Genomic DNA, 26,392 nt, shown 5'->3' on the forward strand with positions numbered 1-26,392 from the left:
GCTCAGTCGCCTGAAGCCTCACGGGAATGACAAAGGTTTCTTTCCTCACACAATATGCGGCTTCAAGCCGCATTTGTCGACTCAAGACGTACAACTCCAATTAAAAGAAGTACTGGATCATGTCACCACAAATGCAAAATGCACACTCGCACTGGACCTTGAAGGAGCATTTGCCAACGTAGCTCATGAGACCATCCTAAAAAACTTATCGCAGCTAAATTGCGCCCAACGAACCTACAACTACGTTCGAGCTTTCTTAATGGACCACACCGCAACGGTAGGTGTGCATACCCTGAGAATAAAAGAGGAAAAAAGCCCCAAATAGAGGCACTTCTCAGGGATCAGTCATATCACCTTTTCTCTTCAATCTCGCAACGAAAAACCTCCCAGACCGTCTAGAGAAGATCCCACACCTTTGTCACGCAATATATGCCCACGAAATCACCATTCGGACAGCTTGAGGCTCGGATAGAGAACAGCAGGACGCCTATACAAGCCGCGGCACACGCTGTCACCAAAATCCGAGCTCCTCATTCTCGAAAAGTAATCCAGAAGAAAAAGCACAGGCAGAGAGGCCACTGAAATACACATCAACCATAAACCTATACCCAGAGTTCAAACATTCCGCATATTAGTTGCTCACGTGCAAAATAATGGTCGCAGTAATCACACTATAAGCGCACTAAGACAAACTGCCTACAGCGTAGCTCGCATGATAAATAGAGTCGCAAGTCGCAGGCATGGCATGTAGGAAGAAGTACCTAGCTATTACGCTTGACTAAGGCCCTTATCGTCAGCAGAGTCACCTACGCGACACGTTATTTCAACCTAACATCAAGAGAAAACGCCCAAGTAAACGTATTACTACGGAAAACATACAGACAAGCCCTAGGCCTTCCTCCATGCACTGGAAAGAAACTTCTATACCAGGGCATCCGCAACACCTTAGACGAACTCATTGAAGCGCACCGTCATGCGCAAATCACACGCCTCAAACTCACTAGAACAGGCAGAACTCTTCGAAGATTGCAATACCCCGTAGCGACAACCAAGAGTCAACAAGTACTAAGCAAATAATGTGTCCCCTATTCCACGTAACATGCACCTAGAATATCACTTGGGCAGGAGAAAAGCACGAGCCAAAGCAATAGAAAGAGGATACGGCACTCTCTCCACTGCTCGCCGGACAGATGCGGCCAAGTGCCCGAATGGGGAGGGCATGGTAATCAGCGTGGCAGGACGCAGACAGGAGGAACTGATATTCGCCTCCGTTCGTACGCAGAACGTCACCGAAACAGAAGAGGCCGCCATTATCCTCGCTATCTCGACATCGAGACAGAATTAGGAAATGCATATTCTTACAGATTCTCAGTCAGCATGTCGAACCTACGCGAACAGCCATCTACAAAAAGTACTATGTGATATTTTCAACGGCCTCAACAAAATGCCCCGCACCACGATAATTTGGACACCGGGACACGAAGCCGTCAGCGGAAACCGCCGTGCACACACGATAGCCCGAGGTCACCGCGACCGGGCGCTGCAAGAGACGCCAGAATACCCCAGTTCACAGGCACTACACACTTACTGCGAAATACTCCAGCACAACCGCCTTTCGAGAAGAACGATACCGCCGCCGCACCCCTCACTCACCAGAGCTGATGCCACGGCCTGGAGGCAACTCCAGACCAACACCTATTCTCACATCTCACACTCCTCCATGCCATGTGCACTACCCTTTATCACCCCGTTGTCCTTTCTGTACAAATCGAGCTACCCTATACCATACCATATGGGTCTGACATAAAATCGCTAATAACTCCTCCAACCGAAACACAACGCACGAGCGGTGGGAGATAGTGCTGACCAGCTCGGCATTGGAGGATCAGCTAAAGCTGGTCGACAGATCCGTAAGTGCTGCCACCGCCGCTGGGGCCTTGGACTGAAGGCTCTACCCATAACGGGGATCCACGCCTCTCCGTGCCCCATCAAAATGAAATTATCTCAATCTCTTATCTTTTTCCCTGTAGGCAGATTCCTGTCTCGCCTTATTATGGGCCTCTACAGAAAAATATGATTACTACATGACCGATGGTGGGGTCGATGCAGGATCCTAACCGCAGCGGCAGCCCAGTGGCTACGGCGCTGAGATGCTGAACTCGAGGTCATGGGTTCGGTCCCGACCTCAAGATCACTTTTCTGTGTAAATGAGGGGTGGGGGCTACCTTTATTAGTACAAACGTGAAAAATGCCCACCGTTCGCCATAACGACGGGTAAACCCGTAAAAGAGAAATGAAATCAGGTGTATCTCACACGTACGCATGTGAAATACACCCCTCCTTTACTTGACAAACAAGTACAACATCAAATGGAATCGCGCAGGAAAGAAACGCAGGAAGGACCCTGCCAAAAACAAGTAAACAAGCGAAAGTGTAAAATAAAGGTTTCTACGACCAGTTTTTGAATTAGTTCTGGAAAGGGTATAGAGAATTATATATTTGCGGAACAATCAAACTTCTTTTGCGTCCCTCGTTTACTGCTCTACCAAGTGCCAGAGCCGACTCCTATTGTTATTCAGGAAGTTGTGTAACAAAGCGTAGCCGCCAGTCCCGTACAACCCTGTAGAGCACACGACGCTGCGCTTCTAGATGTACTGCGCCGCCGCGGAAGATGAGAAAAACAACCACATAAGTACAGCAGAGAAGTGCCTACTTTGGGCGGCTCGACTGATAACTGTAGAAACGTCATTCAAAACACACGGAATCATTCTCCACTTCCTTTCTTTCAAAAATAAAATTATCCATAAATATTTTCACAAACAACGGGTAAATTTGATAATTTTTGCTTTTTCTTCCTGTTTGGCGGTCGCCTCGGCTCTCTCCCTTAGTATATCGCTTAATTTCTCAGCTCCTTGCTACTCTTGTTTCCATTTGCCAATATTGCACGAAAGGTGCTGTACCGATCGAATAAAACCAGACGAGGTAATGGACAACGTTGGTAACGAGTAGCATTCATATAGCTTATGGGTTTAACGGTTATTGCAGGGTGTGATGACAGACGCTGTTTCGTATTATTTTATTTTCCGCCTTATCTAACCCATATCACAGGTATATGGTTCCAAGGATCTGTCAGCCTCGCGGCGAGCCGTCACTCGAGGAAATAATGAAGCAAAAGGAGAAGTTAAAAGCAACTGGCGTTTTCTCCGGCCACATACAGACCAGCTCAGTACAAACTAAATCCCTTACCTGGTCCCTGGATCAGTCTAAACAAAGAAGGTTGAACTAATGAAGCAACAGCGATGCGCGTGACCGTTGCACTAGATGGTGAAAACTGAAGGCATCTAATCGTGCGGGTACCGAATCGATCAGGAAGCTGGCCTTCACACCCTAGGAGATGCCGATAACTACCGCCATCCAAAAAGGAATTAAAAAGGCAGCAAAATGTTAACCGCCGAATAGCTGTCAAGTCTCAAGGTTGCTTTGGCGGTGCTTTAGGAACGTGTGTGTGAGGAGCGGTGGCATGGCGGGAGGGAGGGCTCTGTTCCTTAATTTCGGGGGGGCATGGGCACCCTCGGACCCCTCCAGGGTACGTGCCTGCCTTCTTGACATCGTAAAAATGACACCCCTACCGCTTGTTCTCGCTTCACTAACTCCAAAATAATCCATCGCCGTGTGTTGACAGGCCAAGCGCACGCCTCACAAGTGCGTTCAATGCACAAGCTCTCGGCCGAGACGCTAAGCCGCGTCTGCGTTTGCACGTTCTGGCAGGAGGTGCGAGTTCGTTGCTACGGACGCGCTTACGACAGCAACGGCAGGATGTTGTGCTGTTGCTGCTTGGGAACTTCCGCGACTGCGCAAGTGTGCCGCCGTCAGCTGTTCGGCACGCGCGAGAGAGAAAAAAAAGGAAAGCTTGCGAAGCGCGACGCGTTCCTCTCGATAAACGAGCCCGATGGGCCCGGTACGCTCGGACGGCACTCAACGCGGCGGGAGCTCGCCTGGCAACGAAGGATCTTTCTTCGGGCACGCAAGCAGAGGGCGAAAGAGAGAAGACCCCGTGTCTCGCAAAAGAAATAACTCGGAGAGCGCGAACAGCAAAAGACGAAGAGAGCACGAAGCATGCCCAGGCGGCGGCGGTCTTGACAGATAACGGAACGCACTCCGGGAGGAGAAGCTATAACAGCGGCAGAAGCAGCATCAGCAGCCTGTACACCAAGGAGGTAGGCCAAACGATAAGCTCAACGGCACCACCAAGATGCCCAAAAGCACCAGAGGAGATGGTACAGCTCGAAGTAAGCGAGAAAAGGACGACTGAATCCGACTCAACTATACGTTTCGACAACTGCTTCTGTACGTCTCGAATTCTTTTTTTTTTTTTTGCTTCTGGTATGGAGCGTCAGCCATGCTCTTCGACCTGTGACAGCCGTTTTACCCGGGCTTCACCACCCCGTGGTTCGTAGCAACCTTTAACAACGACCAAGGTGATTGCGCAATGCTCCTTTGCGAAGATCAGAACTTGAAATGACTTCACCTTGGAGTACGTCGTGAGAAAACAAGAAAAAAAACGAAACGGAGAAGTTACTTCGGTCAAGGAGCGCGGCCAACTGCCAGAAACGCAAGACTCGCGAGCAGCGAAAGCCACGAAGTTTTGCACGATGGCAAATATTAACCTGAGGGAGTTGCCAATGAAGGCGCACTACTTCTTTTACTACGGCGGTAAGTGCCCCGGCAGTTGCTACTAGTATGTTCGCTTTAACCGCTTCGCGACAGGCATTGTAGTACGTCTCTCTATTGTCAAGGCAGTAGTGCTTCTCACGCACATGTTGAGACATCGTTGGCATTGTTTGTCGAATACATGCGAAAGAATATTGTTTTTTTTCTTAATTTATTTCTTGCCACACATTCTATCTGAAATGAGTGACTCAGCACTTAAGTGCCGGCTTGCTCGACACATCTGTGCAGATGTTGAGCTTCACATAAATTCAAACGGGAATATAGTTAACAGCACGAGTTAGAATACAGAGCGTAAGATGAGGTGCGAATAACATCATTTATAGAATACAAGTTCGAGAAAGCAACGACTAAAGAAAACATTCACTGCAAAGCGAAAGTTGTGTGACACTTTTCCAAGAAGGAGATTGGTGGCTTGAGCCAGCACTCCGCTTAAAATGAGAAGCTCACATTATCATTATTCGGTCACGTCCTTGTCACAACCGTCACCCACACATGCATCTTGAACTCTAAAGCACAATGTGCTCTTGAACCTTGAACATGGGCAGGCCTGTATGCAACGTAGTATACGTCGCCGGATGTCATGAAATGCTTGAAGGGGCCGCACAATTCTTGGTGTTCTATTTATTGGCCCCGTACCTCACGTTGCTTCTTTAGTGCTGCAATCTGGCCGTTCTCGACAACTACAAGACGGCGTGAAATGACAACACGATGAGGCACGTGGTTCCACGTCAGACGGAAATACAAATGAAAAGCGCAGTTGTAAACAAGGTCGCGACGAGTCATGTGCCAGACAGCAGCCCCGATTTGCAACACGTGCGCCTGCTGTGAAGCAAAATTCTGTTACGCGCAATTAGTGTCACTTGTGTCGTTAGTTGCTTACGATAAATTGTTCGATTAATAAAGGATCATTTGATGTGAAGTCGCTTCGGCAATAAATCACTTTTGGAAACGTTCTTGAACAGTCAGCATTAGAAAAAAATTATGCAGATCCCACGCATCGTGGGAATCGATCTAAGCGAAGCTTTCCGTGCTGGATACTTTGATTGACGATAATTAGCAGTGATGTTGACGGCCAAATCTTAGTTTCTTCAATGTTTAGGCTAACACGAGAGCGGTGGGTTGATGTTAAACGTTACCTTGCATGCACCACTGCTGCTTGTCTGTGAAGTACACAGAACACACAGAGAGAGATGTTTGCTTGCGGCGTTGTTGTGCGCCATATTTTCTAACCTCTGAGAGCGTTGAGCGATGTCATTGTCTGACATGGCACATCGCATTGTGGCAGAAGCATTAAACTTGAATTGGATTATAGGGCTGGTACGTGCCAAAACCCCACTCGGTTTATGAGGCACGCGGTAGTGGCGGACTGCGGACTAATTTTGACACCATGATGTCCTTTAACGCGTCCCAAAATCTAAGTGCACGTGCGTTTTCAATTTCGCCCACGTCGAAATGCGGCTGCGGCGATTGGGGTCAAATTCACGACCTCTAGCAATGTCATAGCCGCAAAGCTAACGCGGTAGGCTCAGAAGTTTTGATTTGACGGTCGACCGCTTCCGTAGTGTCTCCTGGACCCTGCAGTGCGCTTTAATTAATGCGGCTCTGCTTCTGCGCGCCCTGCGTAAGTTGCCCGCTTGACATATTTGCACGGCGTTTATTTTTCAGAAACAAAAGCAACGTACTGTACCGTACGTTGAACTTGAGTTTATCCTGTTTCCCCGCAACCGCTGTCGTATAGTAGTGGGGTTTCCTTGCCTTCTCGGGTCACTTCCCCCCTCTCTTGTATGGGAACAGCCTCTTATCCTCCCTCTCCTTCTTTTCCTCTCTACAGTTCTATCTGCGTCTCCTCCCCAATCAAGAATATTTCTCTCCTCCGGACCGTCACCACCGTTCGGACTCGCACGTTAGTAGACAGGGAAGCGTTGCAGTTTCTGCAATGCTTCTGAGGGGAGTCACTGATAATTACAGCTGTCAAGCGGCTAAAGTGGCGACGGCCAGGGAACTCCAAAGGACATTGGGCACATTCAACGCGGTGGGGTGAAAACGATTTTCTCCCGTCACCTTTCTTCTCTTACTCGCGGTTGTCATCTATATACATGCTCTGAAACACCCCCTGACGTGGTGTGCGCGACAGCAGCGGCCACAGCAGCCCACAGCAGCAGCAGCAGTGGGAAAGTCGAAGGAAGAGGCAAAGAAAGAGCTTTAAAAACCTACGCTTCGCAGTTTCTCCGATTAGCCCATCTTCCTCGGAGTGGGTCTGCTACATGAATAACCTGATAGTTTGGGCGAGTTGGTGGTCGTAATTCTAATCTTCGTTTACCATATTGTCCTGTGTTGTTTGGCTCTACAAGGGAATGCGAATCCGCTAATGTCTCACGCGTGCGAGCGATGTTCAAGTTTGACTACAGGACGAAGGAAAATTATCTCTAAGAAGAAACTATTCCGGGACCGAGCATACTTTGTGCTGATATGGTGCAAACCTTAAACAGCGTCTGTTTAAATATAATATGAACTCTAATCAGAGCAGTTCAAGACTCGGTATACATGCATACAGGGTGTCCCAACTATTATGCATCAAGACTTAAAGATATGCAAAAGCCACGTAGCTGGACAGAACTAAGGTAATGTTGTTTGCCGTCGCTTAAAGATACTCAGATAAGTTTTGAATGCCACCTAATTACATAATTAGTCTTAATATATTAATGAACTTCTCAAATATTATAATTAGATGAAAAGTGTAAATAAGAAAATCGTTTAACAATACGAAAAACTCCCGATGCAGTTCTCTGTAGCTCAATACGTGCTACATAAAATTGTTTTTTTTTTCTAGCGTCATAGGCGCCCACGAACACAAGCGAAATTGCCGCGCGACTGGCCGCTCGAAGCACTTTCCAGAGGCACATGTCCAGAGCTCCCATACTGTCCGGTCAAAGCTTTGTCAACATTCACTCGGCTTTACCCACTTTTTTGCATTATCTGCATGCCCCACAGAAAAGCATTTTGTTGATAAATGTGAAGCTTAGTATGAGAACAACGGTGACGGGAGGTCGGATAGTGGAAATTACAAGCGCAGCTTCCATGTTATGAAATCCACTCAAATACGAGCGGACCTTGTTTGCTCACCACGCTCTTTTCTGCATTACGCAGCCCTTTCTGGCTTCCTGCCCTTTATCGGCGTCCTGATCAAGGACCGCGGAGTGTCTGCCGTCGAAGTGGGCCTTATCTACACCGTGGCACCCTTCTTCTCGGCGGCTTCAAAACCCATCTTCGGCGCTATCGTCGACCACTCGAAACAGATCAAGGTCGTCATCCTCTCTTTCCTTCTCTGCGTCTTGACAACGTTCGCTGCGATAAACTTCCTACCGGCCGTCGCTGAAAGGGTGACAGAAGGCGAAGGTTCCACTCACAACCTGTCAATATCTGTCACACCCGAGGACATAACGACTAGATCTCGTGTAATATACATGCCCGAGCTAAATTTGACACGGCCTGCTCTACTAGACCTCTCTTGTAACTTGACCTGCGTCCATGAAGGTAATCAATCTGTAAACAACGTGCTTTCCCAAAGCATACGAGTGCACGGAAACGTCAGCGAAACAAACATAACGTTAAGCTTCCCTCCCAGAGAACTTGAAAATGTCACCGGAGCTTGCACCGTTTTTTGTCCTTTGACGGACCGCGGTCCACAACCTACGTCGGGGTCTGTCCTCGCAACGGCGGTGTTCTGGCTGTACTGCATCTTCGTGACGGTCAACTACGCGGCCATCGGCTGCGCGAACTCTCTGACGGACACCGGCTGCTTCGAGCTCCTGGAAAGCGAGGGCGTTGACTCCAAAAGTCGATTCGGCTTGCACAGGCTGTGGGGTACAGTGGGATGGGGCATATTCGCCGCCGGAAGCGGATACCTCATCGACGGCCTCAAGGGGATCGGCGGCGCGTCGTCGCCCACAGACTATTCGGCAGGGTTCTACTTGGCTGCCGCGCTGATGTTAGTTGATGCCGTGTGCGTCTGCATCTGTGACATCAGGAAAAGCAAGAGCGCCGAAAACATTGCCAAGGATGTGTCCCGGCTTATCTACAAGGACAGCCGGGTGTGGTTTCTCCTCCTGGACGCCACTATCGGTGGAGTGTTTGTGGGCATCGTGTGGCAGTACCACTTCTGGTACCTGGACAACCTCGGTGCCTCCTCGGCGCTGATGGGTGCGTCTGTGGCAGTGAGGAGCTTCGCCGAACTTCCGGTATTTGTGTGCGCAGGTTGGGCCATTGGTAAGACGGGACACGTGCTCATTCTGCGCGCCGCTCTTGTCTCGATGGCAGTCTCCTTCGCACTGTACTCAATTATCATTAACCCTTGGGTGACCCTTCTCGTGGAGCTACTGCTCGGACTGGCGCTGGGAGCCTTCTTCACGGCCATTCCTTCTTACGCCGAAGAAGTGGCGCCACCCGGAACCGAGGCCACAACCATGGGACTCGTGATGGGCTTCTTCGAAGGCATCGGTAAGATGGGGTGTGAAAAAGTCACAGTTGACCAAGCGGTCTGCTGGATTTGAGAAACTATTTTTCAAACTATTCTTAGTATGACCAATTACGACGCAGTTCCTCTACTTCCGAGCCTATCCTTGAGTGGCCTGTGTTTTTCTTCTTTTGACCATAACCTTAAATTCAGTTCAAAATGCAAAGCAACTTGGTGAGGAAGCAGGGTTTGGGTACGGGCTAGTTGGTATTCCATTGCAAAGGTGAGGAAGCCTATAGTAACACAGTATACTGTATCAAGAAAACGGCTGAACTGCATCATTTGTGAACACAGCATATATGTGGTCTTCTGAAAAAAAAAAACCTTCCGAAGGCAGCGCTCGGCGTTCTGCTCAACATGGCAACAATGAGGGAGTGTTCTTCTATTCATCTTTTTTTTCCCCGTGGAGGATGCAAGGAGAGGGAGAGGAAAGGGAAAATGGTAAGGGCAAGATTGTTCCTGTGAAGGGTGCAAGGATAGGGAGGTAAGGGCAAGATTGGCTTTCTAAAGACCTGTCGGATCCAACAAATCAAAGCTACCCTCAAATATTGCAGCCAGGGTACTTACTACATGGAGCGCTAAAAACACGCGCCCACACACGCAGCATGCAGCCTTGCTGAAAGGATCTTGACCTCGCTTTCGAGGCAACGCTAAATTGAAAATTGAAAAAAAAAATGAAGAGACAGGAAGAGAGGGGAGAATGGTAGGCTCTAGCTAAATGATCAAAGCACTGTTACTGCACGTACACGTCCTCAGTTGTTCATCACCAACGTACTAGATCCCGTTCATGTGCCATATACTAAACACTAATTTTACTTCGCTGTGATGCTCGCTCCAAACTGCCTTTCACACATGCACCAAATTAAAGTTGAAGCCGGAACCTGCTTCCGGTACCTTGTCAAAAATAGGCAAGATATCTGTGCAGTAAAGCTGAGGGTAACGGAACAATTCGCGGATCAATGGATTTATATTGACTCACTCGAATAAAATCTAAAAGCAGTGAGTAGGTCTATACATAGGACTGCTGTTTAGAGGTCAGGTCATCGACACCATGGAGTCAAAATTTGAATGACATAGGGGAGACGGTATCTTTCGCAAGACGTCATTCTTGTTCTTTGTTTCCTAAGCTTTAGGTTATTCTCAGTGGCACGAGCACGTGTCTGCGCGACTCGAGCTCACATGACTTTCTGTACCACGCGCCGCGTTTTCAAGGCCACCATCTGATGAGGCATTTAAGACTTTCGGTTCAAAAGTACTGGACGAGCTGATTTGTCAGGAACTATACTGCACGACTATACGCGTAGTGGTAGAAGGAAAAATACTACAGAAAAGCTATCAACTGGGGCTTTTGAAGAACACATTTTCTATTTTTTTTATCTCAGTGATCCATTGTTACGTTTGTGGAAACCGCGACGTGAAGTCGGAGCTAGTCGGCTCGTTGGTTCAAAATTCGGTCGTTGAACTTAATCACTTGCGGTTGTACGGCCGAGGGAGAGGCTTGGATTAGGCCACGCCAAAGGGTTGACTACTGGTTCGTTCGACCTGTCTGGCAAAATGCATATAAACGCAGTCAGGTCGCCTTGAGTCAGTCCTATTTCTGAATGAACTCTCTCACGTCGACTTCATGTTAACGAAGCAGCGTTTCCATCGGTTTTTCGCCGTACCATAATCCCTGTAACATGTCTTCCGAGATCTGTCAGCACGCGTTGCCTTGCAGCCCGATCTCGAAGGGTATGCCTGTTTTGTCGAGCTGCAATCTCTCTTGAAAGCCACTTGAAAATAAAGCATTTCCTCTTTCCTTCCCTCCCTTGGCGACGCATGGGCAGGAACTGCGCTAGGCGGCATGGTGGGTGGTGCTGGCTTTGAGTGGTTGGGCGGCGCTTCCACCTTCCAGCTGGTGGCGGTGGCCGGCTTCGCCTGGTGCGTGCTGGCATACGCTCTGGACGCTTCGCTCGCCTACCTCGCCGGAGCAGGCAAGCGCGGCCGCTCAGCGACAGCCAAGAGAAGTGAGTTGACCCACTCCTACCAACATGCTTGGCGGTGCGACCGCAGTACCTACAAAAATATGATTGACATGAGAGAAACAAGCTTCAATGATATGCTGAAGATATTAGCCTGACTGTTTACCTGACATGCTACTCCAAGTCCTGGGTGTTGATTATGACATATGCAGTGATAAACACTTAACAGCACATACAATCACTCACACACGCACACATGATACACTATAGAGATCATTACAAAGTTTCCTTAAGGCTCATGGCCTGCAAGAACGTCAGCAGCTTTTTCGTGGCGCACGACGCACAGGTGCTGCTTTGCCATGGGCCGAGAATGTGCTGTATAGTACCGAGCCTGAGTCCCGTTGAAGGTGCAGTGACGCCTTCAGAGACTCTCCCCCTCTCTGACGCGTAGCGGCAGCAGTCACACAGAGCATGTTGAAAATCTTCAGGGACTGTACATATAGAGCACGATGGCGAGTCCGTGAGTTGAATCTTAAATCTGAAGTAGTTTATGCAGGTTAGATTGAGTCTTATGCGGTGAAATGCTTGGTCTTGCATGTTGAGGCCTCGCGGCATGTAAAAGTCGCACGATGGATGTATTTTGTATAGGAGTCCGTACTGGTAGCTGGCATTTGTACAGAGGGATTGCTGGAGAAGCCAAGCGTGCACAGATGCGTGTGTCACTGCGCGTTCTTTCGAGAAAGGTATCTGGACCATTTCTCTCGAAGTGCCGCGTCCAGCTCTAGCAGCATGGTCAGCCTGGACGGTGCCTTGTATTCCGCAGTGGGCTGGTAACTACTGCAGCACAATGCTGTGACGCAGTTCGCAGGCTTTATTGCATAGGCGCCTGATGTCCATTACGAGTTGTTCCTGCATGCGTGGCGACCTTAGGGACTGCAGGGCCACTCTTGAGTCAGTGAAGATGACCCAAGACTCAGCTTTCTGTTCGGTGATTTAAATCAAAGCGACCCGCAGTGCAGCTAGTTCAGTGGCTGTCGCTGAAGCGTGGTGACTGACAGTGGCAAAGATGGTAATACTCGCAGACGGAATCCACATACCAATGGCAGATGATGTAGGCGTAACGGAGCCATCAGTACAAATATGACGGTGAGCCCTGTAACTGGCGTTAACATGTACCAGAGCAAAATATGTCAACGCTGGACCAGGAATATTTCTCTTGCTCTTGAACCCAGGCACGAAAGTAACAATGAACCACGAAGGAATTTTCCATGGTGGTTCCGTCGGCATATAAGGGCTTTGATAATTCAGCGGGAGCAAGCTTCGCACCATAGGACCACTGTCTGAAACAAGTGGATAACCCGGCACTCTGGCGGCAAAGTGTATGTGCACTCGAAGAAACTCGTGTTTCAGAAGCGCTGGAGCCGATAGGCGTCTGCTTTCTGCAAGGGCTCCACGCTTGGCGTGTTTTCTGATATGCCGTTGCACACACTCGGGACTTTTGCTTGCGCAAATGTGAGTGCTTTTACGTTGGTTTGAGAAATGCCCTGTAGCACAGGAAGGCTGTATCGTAGGAGGCCTTCCCAGAGAGCCGTACCCATGCGTAGCAGAGAATTTACGGAGCAGCCACCAGTGTTGCTTCATAGCATACGGAAGATGCTCGCGTATGGCCCAATTTTTACAGCGAAGCTGTTAAGGGCTAGTTTCCCCGGGATCGTGTCCGTGTGTAGACACAAAATCCCCAAGATAGTGCAGTGCCAGGCCGACCCGTGGGGGAGGTGAAGCAGGCGTTAAGCACTCCCCATACATGGGCCGATCCCGAAGGTTGTGCGAAGCCGGGCTGACCCATGGCTTAGGTGAAGCAGGCGTCAAGCACTCACCATACGTGGACCGATCCCGAAGATGGTGCAATACCGGGCTGACCCGCGGCGGAGGTGCAATTGGCCATTAAGGGCCCGCATACACAGCTTCGCTGGTCATGCTTCTTCACAGAGTGGCAGCTAGGGCTCTGAGTTTTTCTCTTAATATTCGAATATGGGGCGTCCACGTGATGTCTCGCGCTACATGTTAAAGGTTGCACGCTCTCCCATTCGGTACGTGTCAGGTGGCAAGTTTCTGGGTGTGACAATCGACAGGCTGTCAGACAGGACATATATGTTAAGATCTCTTGAAAAATTAGGCCTATTTAAGATACGCGGTCTCCCGTTCGCCCGCCTCAGAGGCTCAGCGACTATGGTGTGCGTTTGTCGAGCACGGAATTGGGACTTCGATTCCTGGGGCGCTATAACGTAAAGCTATTCCAAACCGTTTAGATTCCATTTCTGCAATTAGCATTCCACGATTGCTCCAACATTTTTCGAGCTGCCCCCACTTTGCCTGTCGTTCACGTGACGCCACGAAAACAGCGAAAACTCCCCATCTGGTATGATGTGTGCACACTACGCATGATTATATGGAACAAAACAAAAATCAATTCTGATTCCCCATATTTTCTCCCATTATCCCTCCGCTATTCGTCAAATGTCATCGGGCTGCACCCACTTAACCTTTCTGTCACGCGAAGTCACAAAACCGCGAGAACTCTCAACGTCAAAGTGTCGTGTACGCACATTAATACGCATAACAAAAATGAATCACTTTTTTTTTCGGAATAGCCGGAAACTTCCCCGTTCCAGGAGGAATTGAAGATGTCTGCCCACCAATCGCCCTAGCACTGTCTACTATCCGGGGAGAACAAATTTATTTGCGTATAATAAAAAAGTTTTACATGTTAGTATAATGTTTTCGAACCTTTTCGGCACGTCTACATCGCTTTGCCAACTCTTCTTCCCTGAGGATCCATTTTAGCGGCATTTTAACCTTCCGTTGCACGCCGCCGCGATTTCAGCCCGGCGACCGCAACCTAAGGAATGTGAAGCGGGCCAATCCCAGATACCGGCACCGCCCTCCTCATCCGGTTGTCTAATTTCGCTGCGCGAGCTCGGCCCCACCAAAACACTCTCCACTTCTGCGTACTCGTCACCTATTGTCAGCCAATTAGATCAGAAAAAAACTGTCAATTAGGTCAAAGCAAACAAAAGTGACCTGCTATAAGCGAGGAGAGCATTTGACAGGGGAGTTAAAACAACGCTGCGGGTAACAGCCCGATTCTTGCGTCGGCAGTTACGTAAATTTGACGTCAGAAGAATGGAATAAAAACATATTGGAATAGTTGTACGTTATAAGGCCCCTGATCACGGCTGCCTGTCACGCTTTGATAGCGATCTTAAGAAAAAAAAATACGCCTTCGTTCAACCAAGTGAAAGTGGTTGTACTTACAGTGAAGCTGTTACCGACGTTAGACGGCGTTACACAAGCACCACCGTCACAAGCGACGAACGTCACGCGCGCACGCACGTGGGCGAAAGTGCAGCATGCACCCTCATATATAATATTCTTTAGGCCCTCCTCCAGTCGCAAGTCCATTCTTGAACTGAATGAAAGTTTAAACGTAAATTGCGTCAGAAAAATGCGTTAAGTACGACATACACACAAGCTGCAGACCTGATAGCTTCGGACTGTTATTCGACTATACGGGAAAACATAAATCTGTTCGCGGAAACTGAAAGACAAAGCCTTTTTCAGCTTCCGTTTGAGGTCTGTACGAGAGGCCATGGCCGCGGCCGCTAGGTGACGGTACCGTTAGCAGAGCATAATCTCATGGGTGGCGGTAATGGAAAAGAAACCTGCCATGAGTAACTACTTAAGAGGAAAAAACGAAATCACGAAAGGAACAAATAATGATAACTCAAAGGGAAGCTCATTACTTTACGAAACGAGATTAGGATGCCTAAGACAACGCACCTATAAAGCGAAATATACGAAGGAAGAACAAGCATGTGCTTGCTGCGGTAAAGCTAGGGAAACAATGGAGCATGTTTTATCAGAATGTGAAGATATCTGCCCAGCAGTCGATTTAGGCACCACTGGCCTCCTTGAAGCCCTTAGGCTCAGCGAGAGCAGGGGGAAGGTAAACATGTCCGCAACAGAGATTAGTAAGAGGCAATAAGAAGATTGGTGCAAGTAAGAAACAACAAAAAACGGAGACGTTCAAAAGCAAAGTTCAGAATAGGGGGTCAACAAATTTGGTTATGGGAATTCACCGTGTTTTTTTTTCTTTTTTTTAAAACCTAGGTAGGACAATACGTAGTATAATAGCAAGAGCTTGCTGGTGCAACCCACCACCCCGTTCCAAAGGGGACGCTCACAACATCCATCCATCTATGCATCCATCCATACATCCTCATTCTTGTAGGTCCTCCGCCTAGCGCAAGTGCGTTATTGATATATCTGAATTTCTCAAAGTTATATGCGCCAGAAAATTCATACAGTACGACTGACACACAACCTGTAAACATTATAGCATCACATTGTAATTCCAGTGTACGAGAAAACATAATTCTGTTACGCGCAAACTCAAACACAAAAATTCCGACCAACTAGGGGATATATATATATATATATATATATATATATATATATATATATATATATATATATATATATATATATATACCAGAAAGAAAGCAGTTCTGGGTCCGGCCTTCATCAGAATACATTGCATGGTGTCAGTACCGACACCATGCAATGTATTCTGATGAAGGCCGGACCCCGGCCGAAACGTCAATAAACCGCTTCATACGCGCGTCTACTTCACTGTGTGTGTATATATATATATATATATATATATATATATATATATATATATATATATATATATATATATATATATATATATATATACATATATATATACACACACACACACCGTGGTTGCTCAGTGGCTATGGTGTTGGGCTGCTGAGCACGAGGTCGCTGGATTGAATCCCGGCCACGGCAGCCGCATTTCGATGGGGGCGAAATGCGAAAACACCCGTGTACTTAGATTTAGGTGCACATTAAAGATCCCCAGGTGGTCGAAATTTCCGGAGTCCTCCACTACGGCGTGCCTCATAATCAGAAAGTGGTTTTGGCACGTTAAACCCCATAATTTTTACATGTTTATGTACAGTAATTATGTCGTGTTTTCTATATATGTGTATATATATATATATATATATATATATATATATATATATATACACATATATATATATATATATATACACACACATATATATATATATATATATATATATATATATATATATATATATATATATATATATATATATATATATATATATATATATATGGTTTTACGTGCAGAAAACACGACATAATTACTGTACATAAACATGTAAAAATTATGGGGTTTAACGTGCCAAAACCACTTTCTGATTATGAGGCACGCCGTAGTGGAGGACTCCGGAAATTTCGACCACCTGGGATATATATATATATATATATATATATATATATATATATATATATATAGTCATATAATGAGAAGCCAACAAACACTGACACCAAGTACAACATAGGGGAAATTGCATGTGCTTAATAAATGAAATAAAGTAATGATAAATTAATGGAAATTAAAGTGGATGAATAAGTGGACTCCCAGGGTTCTACTAGTACACATAAATACCCAAGAAAGTGGATGAGGAAACGCCGCCGCGGTAGCTCAATTGGTAGAGCATCGCACGCGACATGCGAAGGTTGTGGGTTCGGTTCCCACCTGCGGCAAGTTGTTTTTTCATCCACTTTAATTTCCATTAATTTATCATTACTTTATTTCATTTATTAAGCATATGCAATTTCCCCTATGTTGTACTTGGTGTCAGTGTTTGTTGGCTTCTCATTATATGACTAATAATTATCGGGTCCCTCGGTTAACCCCCTTTCTTCTCGTTTATATATATATATATATATATATATATATATATATGGTTTTACGTACAGAAAACACGACATAATTATGAGGAACGCCGTATTGAGGGCTCCTGATTAATTTTGACCATCTGTGATCTTTAATGTGCGCCTAAATCTAACTACACGAGCGTTTGTGCATTTCGGCGTCATGGAAATGCGGCCGCCGCGCGACCTAGACCGAACCTGCGAACTCGAGCCCAGCAGCGCAACGTCATAGCCACTGGGCTATCGCAGCGGGTTCTTGTTCATAAGTAGTTGTTATAGTTAATTGCTTCTCGCCCTCAAAAGCCGAAAATTTGCGCGACTGCTTAGGCTATGCATGGTGGATTGATTGATTGATTGATTGATTGATTGATTGATTGATTGATTGATTGATTGATTGATTGATTGATTGATTGATTGATTGATTGATTGATTGATTGGATTTCACCGGATTAGAGCTAAAGCTTGGCTGTGAGGGCTGTTATCCATTGTAAATATGACTTAGCATCAACTGTGACCACTCGCGGTTATTAACACTTGGCCCTCACGACATGGCAGTTTTCGCACGGGAGTTCCGGGTTCCTGAAAGAGCGGCTGCAGCAATCAATCGAACCCGCGACCTTCGCCCAGCTGCAGACCACCATGAAAACTAAGTTAAAGCCAGCGGATGTGATGTTTGTTTCTTTGCTGTGCGCACATCTGCAGTTACCACATTCAGTCGTTTTGCAGTTATTACAGCTTTCGCTCTGTTCCTTGTATGACTTCCTCTACAGCCGTCCTGTTATTATGAGGAAACGTGGTTAATTAACAGAGCATGGCGGTCTAGTGCAACGAAGCCGCAGCGCAACAAGAGAAACTTCAGCAGATATGCCAACCAACGTGCATGTTCTCAGGCTCTTTTGGATGTTCACGCTTTGAAACCGCAACGTCTTTCTCTCGCTCTCTCTCTTTATTCTTTTTTCTCGCAGGAGCTGCCGCCCCTCCATCGGAAGTTGGTTCCAGCAGCGGTGTTTTGTCAGCGGAAAAGAGAACGTACGCCTACACTTCCGTCCAAACAAACGTGTGAGACTGACGCCGAATGCTCGGAATGATCGGCGATCATTTTGCAAAGGGTGATAATATGCCTCATGCACAAAAACAATGATCCGTAGAGTTCCCATGTGGTCCACGAACAGCGATGTGTGCGATGGCACAGACTGCATTGTCCATATCCTTGACTAATGGTTAGAGCGAGACAAGCGCAATGCGCCGCCCCACGTCCATCATGACCCTGTCCGACAACATCCCTGCGGCGCTCTTGCAGGTCTACAGGACTGCTGGATTTTTTTTTTTTTACACAGCTATAACAACGACTATGGGTAAACGAGGCCCAGTTTTGGAAGCAAATTGCGGAAACTCGCGAACTTTGTGAACTTGGGAGACATGCCATGTCATGCCCTGCGAATCTCAATTTCAATCAAGATTCCTTCATTCACACTGAACCGTGTGCCACTGGGTGGGCTGCGTATTGGATGGACATAGTGTCACTTTCAGCTCAATTAAGGAGCTCGGCCCTGCTTGCTCCATTTGTATGTGCCTTCAAGCCAGACCACGGTACGATGTAATACCATCTTCACAGGTGGCGATCCCACAGTTGTCTATAAAAAATGTAGGAGACGCGAGCTGCAAGCTCTGCAAGCACGAACACGCATACATGGCACACATCTTATGGAAATGCACAGAGATCAGATCAATATCTGTAGAGGACAACATAGAACCGGACCTTTTCGAGGAGCGATGGCTAAGCGCTCTGACTAGCTCGGAACTACAAGACCAACTATGGTCTATCCAGCGAGCCCGGGCAGCGGTGGAAAGGCTATGCCTCACCGCACATAATGCCCGGGTGGCCTGAGCCCGGGCTGGCAACCTTGCAGGTCCTTTTCCCATTAAAGCTTTTCCCGTCCGAGAGAAAAAGCAACCTGCATCTAATACCTACAAATATGTTGATGTGGGGGGGGGGGGGGGGGGAGCGGCGGGTCAACATCAACTGTATAGTCGCAGGCTGTCCTAAGCTGTACGCAAAGGACAACCTTGAAAGGGAGCAATGCTTTGCCACCTTGTTCGTCAGGCCAGGTGCAGGAAATGCCGGCAACCCGATAAAAAGCTTATCTCAAGAGTAATTAACGTGGGCCTTGCCACGGTAATATTTATTTTCACCTTTATTATAGACGGTAGCATAAAAATAGATAAGCGTACCAGCTAGGTGTTCCGCTTCTGTGCAGGGCAGAGGAACATAACTGGCTGGCTAGCATTTCTCCCAAGCAGGTGCCAAGCATAAGCAGCCTAAGACGATGTCTGGTTGTAATCGATCTGTGCAGAGCACGAGAGCTTATCTAGTTCTGTAGCCAGCAGTAGTACCTGCTTCGTCGCTTCACTTAGCATTCATGTCGGAGAAGTTGTGTGATCATTTTTTATCCCGCTTAACATCTTCTGTGTCCTTTCTTATTCCATTTTTGTTCCTATTTTGTTCCTATTTTGTTTCCTTTCATTTAAAACTGATCACATAATGAAATATCCCTGTTTAATTTGTTCTTAATCGCAAAGATTGTTTTTCTCCACATGATGGGACTCCGGAAACCGCACTAGATTCTAAATGACAATAAAGAAAAGAGTCGTGCCGGACGTGATAACGTTATCACACGGCTAACGGGGACGCGCAACTGATGTGACGAGTACAAAGCAAAAGCACGCCTGTCATTCATTTGCAGTGTCTGTTCATGTCTACGAAAATGAAAAGCTTTAACTTAAATAAACGTACGATTTATTTTTCTTCGTGTTGACACGTTTTTCTCTATGGGCTTTAGCCGCAGTGTGTTACCATAAAGGCGCTATCTCAATGACAAGTGCTGCGAATTTCTGCAAGACGAACCCCTTCTCTCAATTTAGTCATGAAACCGGCAGAAACAATATACTACCCGTGCTACTGTATACAGTATACTACTGCATAGCACCACTCCGATTTTTGCTGCGTCCGCAAATTGGCGATAGCTCAAGCCTTTCTCACGCTTTTCGCATTCCGTGTCTTCCGCTTGTCGCCGTCAGCACTTTTCAACGGCAGACAGTAGGCGAAACGCCCTATCCGTGATAGAAACAAAAAAAAGAGAGAGAGAGAGAAGAAGAAGAAAATTAGGGGTAGTGCGAATATTCGAATTTCGAAAACGAATCGAATAGCATTTGACATTCGATTCGATAACTCAGTATTCGATATTGTCGAATATTCATTTTCTTTTCCTCGAATAGTTCAGGAATGACAACACTTCTTGGAATCTCAGAGTGGACAGAGCGATGGATAGGGGGACTGTCCCAAACGATTCCGCCGCAGAAGTGCTGCAGTTGCTGCGCAGGGGCACAACCCGAGCGAACGCACGGAGCAGATAATTCCTACAGATAATTCCTCACTTCTAGGCAGTCTGTGAGCAAACTTATTGTCCCAAGTTAGCCAACGCAATTTATTATTTGGTTATTCGGACCATGTTTCATCGCTCTAAAACAATGTGCGGTGCTGTAGTACTACACTTCCCTCCTTTATTGCTGCTCTTCTTTTTTTTTCATTACTGTCATTGCCATGGTACACCATGGAGCTAACTGAAATATAATGTTTCTCTTTTACTACCTCCTCAGTTGACCGGATGTTCATATGCGAACCGCATTACATGCATTTAATTACGTCGTAAGTACGCCACGTAAAATAAGGGCAGTAAGCGTATTTCTCTCTTCTTTTTGGTTTTAAGCAAGAGGACTCCACGCAAACTATATATTTCACTGTGTCTGGAAATAAAATAGTCGATGTTCGATGTTATATTTGGAGGTCGTTTTCGAATATTCATGTTCAATTCGATTCGGAAATTTCAATCTTCGAACACCTTCCCACCCCCCAAAAAATTTCTGACACTAAAAAAGAACATTTTCTACTCGTTTGGTGGCAGAAACGTCTCCCGTTTCTGTCATATATAGTGACGATGAAAAAAAAAAAGAGGTTGAAGCTTTGTAGTCATTTTTCAATGTCAATGGATGAAATTGTCTTGGTCGAAAATGTTAAAGAGCGACAAGAAAAATTGAATTCTAGGCTTTTACGGGCCACACACACGACGTCATTATGAGGCACGATGTATTGGGGAAGCCCGGAATAATTATGACCACTTAGAGGGGTTGGGGTGGGGAGGGGGAGGGGTATTAAAGTGCAGCTGAACTTTACTGCAGAAAAATTGAATTGCATTGAATTCTGGGGTTTTACGCGCCAAAATCGCGGTTTGATTACGAGGCACGCCGTAGTGGGGTACTCCGGATTAATTTTGACCACTAGGGGATCTTTAACGTGCCCCCAATAATTGCGGAAAAAATTACACAAGCAGCAGTTGCTGCGCAGAAACACTGTAAATAACAGAGCCATGGGGCACATTGTCAGCACAATCACAACAGATCGTCATTTCATACATGAGTACTGAAGATCCTAATCTGCGCAAGATCAAAAACACGTTTTTAAAACCTGCTATAACAAAATATTTCGCTCTTCATGCCCGCTAACTTCGAAACTGCTTGTGCAATTATATATGTATATATATCTCTCTCTTTCTTTCTTTTTTTTTTGCAAATTACGTGACGTGGTGCTAATGCAACCTTCTCCTTCCTTTTCTGTGCAAAATACCTCAAACAATTTTCTCTCTTTATGAGCCTTAAAACTTCCAAGTACACAAGTGTCATAATACCCTGGAGCGGACGTACACCTTTCGCATTGGTCAGCCAAGTGACCACCCGCTACGAAAGCCTGAATGGCTGCTCGACGCTCCTTCAAACAGTCATTAACAAATCGATCCGTTTGCCCGGCGTAACACTTGCTACAGGAGAGCGGGATGCGGTAAACCACCTCCGTCAGGCGGCCTACAAAGCGCGCAGCATAGCACTTTTGTGAAGTGCGCGTACAGTTCACAGCTCGGCACATACGCGCCAGCTGCTCAGAGGCGGAGAAGACTATGGGAACGCCGCACTTTACGGCCCCTTTCGTCAAGTGGTGTGAGAGGTTGTACAAATGAGGCACCCCTACAAGCTTCTTTGGCCGTTCTTTGTCAGCTCCCCTACTCCGCGCACCAGACCTAACTTCACCAATAAGGCATTAAACCAAAGAAGCGATGGTTTCACCAGGAAAACCGCCTGCTGGGTCCTCATAACTTGACTGTTCACGATTTGACCTTATTGGTGCTCGCGAGGGCGGTTCGAGATCGGATCTGACACAGTTCAGTGCAATGGCTCTCTTAACCAGTGTTGAGTGGGCCCAATCATGATTCAACAATCCCTTTTTTGGTCTTGGCTGATATCTCTAGCACACACCTTCATGTCCAAGGAACAGGCGCAGGTCCAGAAACTCCAATTTACCGTTCAACGGAAGTTCGTGCGTGAACTTCAGCCCGCCGCAACTTGCCTTAAACTTATCGAGCACAAGTTTGACGCGACCATTGACAAAGCCTCAGTGGTAAAAATGTCATCATCCTTCGGCAAATTCCGCGGAACCGCGTGGGTACGAACTGCGCTGAACCATTGAAATTATCTGTGATTATGCTTTACATCATTATTTATTATTAGAGTTACTGAATGGGTGCCAAGGGAAGGGAAGCGCAGTCGAGGATGGCAGAAGACTAGGAGGGGTGATTAAATTAGGAAATTTACAGGCGCAAGTTGCAATCCGCTAGCGCAAGACAGGGATAATTGGAGTTGCAGGGAGATGCCTTCATCCTGCAATGGACGTAAAAATAGGCTGCTGATGATGATGATGCACGTTTGCAGAGTCTTTTTGCCTTCTGCATTAAAAAAAAGTGTAACTTGCCTTGAAATTTAGTCAAATTTGCGCCGAGTTAAAGCGTAGCCACAGGAACTTGTGAAGCCACAAGCACGAAAATAAGACAAATCCATGTACTACCCATCATTCCCATGGTGACTGAACAACCGCAGGGACAGAGTTCCCTCTAGTAATTGTAAGAAATTGTATGGGTAAATGTATACGGTATATTCATGGAGGTTTTAAATGTGAAATTTTAGATCGAGATCATATAGGCAAAATACTAGATTGCAATATATGTAGTAAAACCTCATACAAACAATAAAGCAAGCTAGGCGACTATTCGTCCCCGACCCATTTCAAGAAGGATGCCTATAAATACCATCATCATCACCACTGGGCGTAGAACTGGTAGAACGTCGAACGCTCTACCAGCGCTTCTACTTTCCTTCCAGAAGACGTGCGTATGACGGGTACGGAGTTGCTTAGCATGCACTCTCACAACGATAATCGTCATCTGTCTTGCCCGCATTTCCTTTCTTTAACGCTGCGGGTCCGATACTTCCAAGTCACGAACGGCTTGTGCGTTATCAGCGTGACAAAGCATTCTTGACCCGAAAGTGGCGAGCACTGAGTTTTCAAGAAAGGAAACGCAAGCAAAGCAGATGACGATTATCGTTGTGGGACAAGATAAGTCCCAAGGGTGTAAACTGTTTTAAGAGTGGGTGCCGACGCAAGCATCCGTTACTCTACGCTAAGGCTTTCTTCGATTCCAAAAACATGCGGTGCGCGCTGCCGAATTCCGGGCGGACGGAATTCCCTCCCACCGCCACAGCTGAAAACCGATAAGTACTAGTTGCCTCCGCAAGCTTCGCCGCGGAGTCTGTCGGTAGATGAGTGCACTGGACAATGTGTCCGACTACCAGTAACACTGATGCAAAAGCAAGGATTTTTGTTGTGTTGCCACGGGACGATTGAATATAATCTTGTCTTTGCAAGAATATCGATCGTCAAACAGTAGCAAGCGTCGTCGAAGGTATGTTAACTGATCTGAGGTGGCAACAAGACAATTTTAAGTCGTGCAAAGCCACCGCACAGACAGCATGAGGTAAGACAAGCCCACTGTTCAATTGCAGTGCCCTAGAAGGGCACTGTACCGACAGTACTTCAATCATGCATTCTGCACGTCAACCAACTAGCCCCCATCGTGCCTACCACTGGTAGGAGACGAAGCTTCCGACACACCTACTCTACTACTATGCACCTCGAACCATGCGGACGATGCGGCAAGTTTCTTCATGTTCGCTCCGCGAAGAGCAAATTCATGCGGCCGAAGTCACCCTGCTTACCTGCCATGACTACTTGAATGTAAGCCCCTGAAGCACGGTAACATGAGCGCCTCTGGAATCAGGTTGGGTGGACAGACCATCGAGTGGAATAATGCTAAGGAAGTAACCTAAAAATATGTATCGTAGTTGTAACTTCATTCTCGTACTGAGCTCAATTGGTTTTGGATCTCGCCTAAAAAGCAGTCACTGGTGTCAGCGATGGGGTACACGGATGCTATATATTTGCACGTGCCTCAGTTAGGGTCGGTATTAAAGGAATTATTTAAATACCACCCTATTAACGCTTTACAAGTCAGCAACCACTGAAGCTTTTTTAGCTGACAGACAAATTTGGCGCGCGTATTTGTAACTTCTCGTTTCAGCCAATAAAGCAAATAATTTTTTTTTGTGCGTGTGCAACGAGAATGATGATAGCGGATGATAGTAATGACTTTGGTAAAGAAGATAGACACAATATCACAAAACTGTCCCCTTCCATAAACCGAATTTTAGAAAAGTAAAATAAGTAATAAACTTATATTACGAGTGATTAGCAGATAGTTTTCATGCAACTTGTCACAATCTTGAAAACTGAACGTGCTTTGACAAGTAATTTTGTAGTTTTGTTATTAATTTTACCGCAAATTATAAAAAAATGCTAGAATATATTGTTATTTTAGTGTGCATTAGCAGAAATTTTTTGTCACAGTCTGTTACTGTTCATTTTACACAAAAGTTTCGATTTTGCTTTTGTACTTCAACACGCAGCAGGGGTCGCTATCTGCAATTTTGCGATGAATTAAAATGAATGATATATTAACAACAAATACTATATTGTATCTCTTGTTTAAGCCGTTTTGTAGAAATTAGTTCGAGCAATAAGGACTCTTTTAATGTTTGTAAACATTTAGGCGTCGTTTTAGGAGTTTTCTGGCCACCTCCGTTGCTGCGCCGCATAGTCATAGACCCACTTAAGCCTATCAGAGCTTCACGCAACGGCGATGAGTGTTGGTGATGTACAGAACCGATCAAACCAGACTAATATTGTAGCTTTTTAACCTTATGAACAAGTAGATGAAGCCTGGATAATTTGACGGTAAGTTGCCGTATATATGGACATGATAGTGCCGTGGTATACGTTCGTCTGTGATTTATGTTCACTCTTGGTGTAAACAGCAAACGCCTAAAACGATCTTTATGGCAGAGGTTTTGTTAAAGCTTTGCGTGTAGTCGCTGATTGCTTATAATAACCAAATGTGTCGTATATCGTCTTGTGATCGTTCTGAAGTTAGGCTAGTTGGCGGCAATCGCAGCTTGAGTAGGTGTGCTTCCGCATGTTTGCGATCTCATGCGCGTCAATCGCGCGTTCCGAGTAACTGGTAGCCCATGTTTAATTGCCCACGCGCTGCAGTATCGTTAGATCACTTGCGTGTATCACTTATCCATTTGTTAAAGCGGCGCTTGTCCCGTGTGAACGCAGCGCAAATTGTTCTTCGAAGACCGTTACGAGAACATCGGAGATAACGGGCGAAAACCTACTTGTGCCTTTTGTAAACAACCATTACGTCACGCCCAGTTTTGCCAAGAGCAGCGTTCACCTTGTTTGTTGTTGCGGTAAACATCAGCCTAATGCATTGGCTCGTGTGATAATCGGTTGTGTATTCACGCATGAATACCATCTGCTTTTTAATGCACTAGTGACATCGCATCGCTAAGCTTGCGCGCTCGGCGGAGAAGCCGTTTCGCGGCGGAAGTGTGAAACTATGCTGTGTCGTGCATTGCTCTGTGGGTAGCTGTAGCATTCTACGTTCATTCTGAGAACATGTGTCACGGTGAACGTTGTCTGTGAAATGTTTGAGTTCCCATTTGCATATGTAGTGCATGTAATGATGTTGATCGCAAACTTAATACACGTTTCCTTCCTGGAAATAAGGATTTCAGTTGTAGTGTATCGTAATGCTGTAATGTGCAAACGAACGTTTGAAATTACGCCTTTAGTTATCCAGCTTCTCTAAAAAAATATAAGGCTGCATTGAACGCATAGCGCAGTTCAGTTGGCGTTCAGATGACCTTGAATAAGCATACTATAAACACGCGTGCCCTACGGAAATGTCATGGATTCGAGTTGATCAACAGATTGTCTTTGGTCCTGTGACATAGTGTTCAACGATGGTTAGGTTCATTCACGCTAGCCGCGGTTAGTTCAAGCTGCTGTGGC

At 46.4% G+C, this 26,392-nt stretch overlaps 2 protein-coding genes across 8 annotated transcripts in view; both read left to right on the forward strand.

The window, feature by feature from the left end:
• Positions 1 to 3,929: 3,929 nt before the first annotated feature.
• LOC139059221 (major facilitator superfamily domain-containing protein 6-like) lies at positions 3,930 to 19,848 on the forward strand. The gene is made up of 4 exons (XM_070537347.1): positions 3,930 to 4,713; positions 7,879 to 9,228; positions 11,071 to 11,250; positions 18,006 to 19,848. Exons 1-4 carry the CDS (start codon positions 4,653 to 4,655, stop codon positions 18,101 to 18,103), a joined length of 1,689 nt encoding a protein of 562 aa, XP_070393448.1. The 5' UTR covers positions 3,930 to 4,652; the 3' UTR covers positions 18,104 to 19,848.
• Positions 19,849 to 23,997: 4,149 nt separating this feature from the next.
• Positions 23,998 to 26,392, forward strand: part of LOC139059218 (histone acetyltransferase KAT7-like) — a 98,994-nt gene continuing 96,599 nt past the window's right edge. For 5 of the 7 annotated variants that reach the window (XM_070537335.1, XM_070537338.1, XM_070537340.1 and 2 more), the window contains exon 1: positions 24,953 to 25,270. The gene's annotated coding sequence lies outside the window, so the exon portion shown is untranslated. Of the gene's footprint in view, positions 24,215 to 24,952; positions 25,271 to 25,642; positions 25,789 to 26,392 lie in introns of those variants that run through there. The other 2 variants (XM_070537336.1, XM_070537337.1) reach the window with 2 other exon arrangements.

The sequence above is a fragment of the Dermacentor albipictus genome, chromosome 4 (genome assembly GCF_038994185.2).
Source record: "Dermacentor albipictus isolate Rhodes 1998 colony chromosome 4, USDA_Dalb.pri_finalv2, whole genome shotgun sequence".
In the NCBI taxonomy this organism is placed as follows: domain Eukaryota; kingdom Metazoa; phylum Arthropoda; class Arachnida; order Ixodida; family Ixodidae; genus Dermacentor; species Dermacentor albipictus.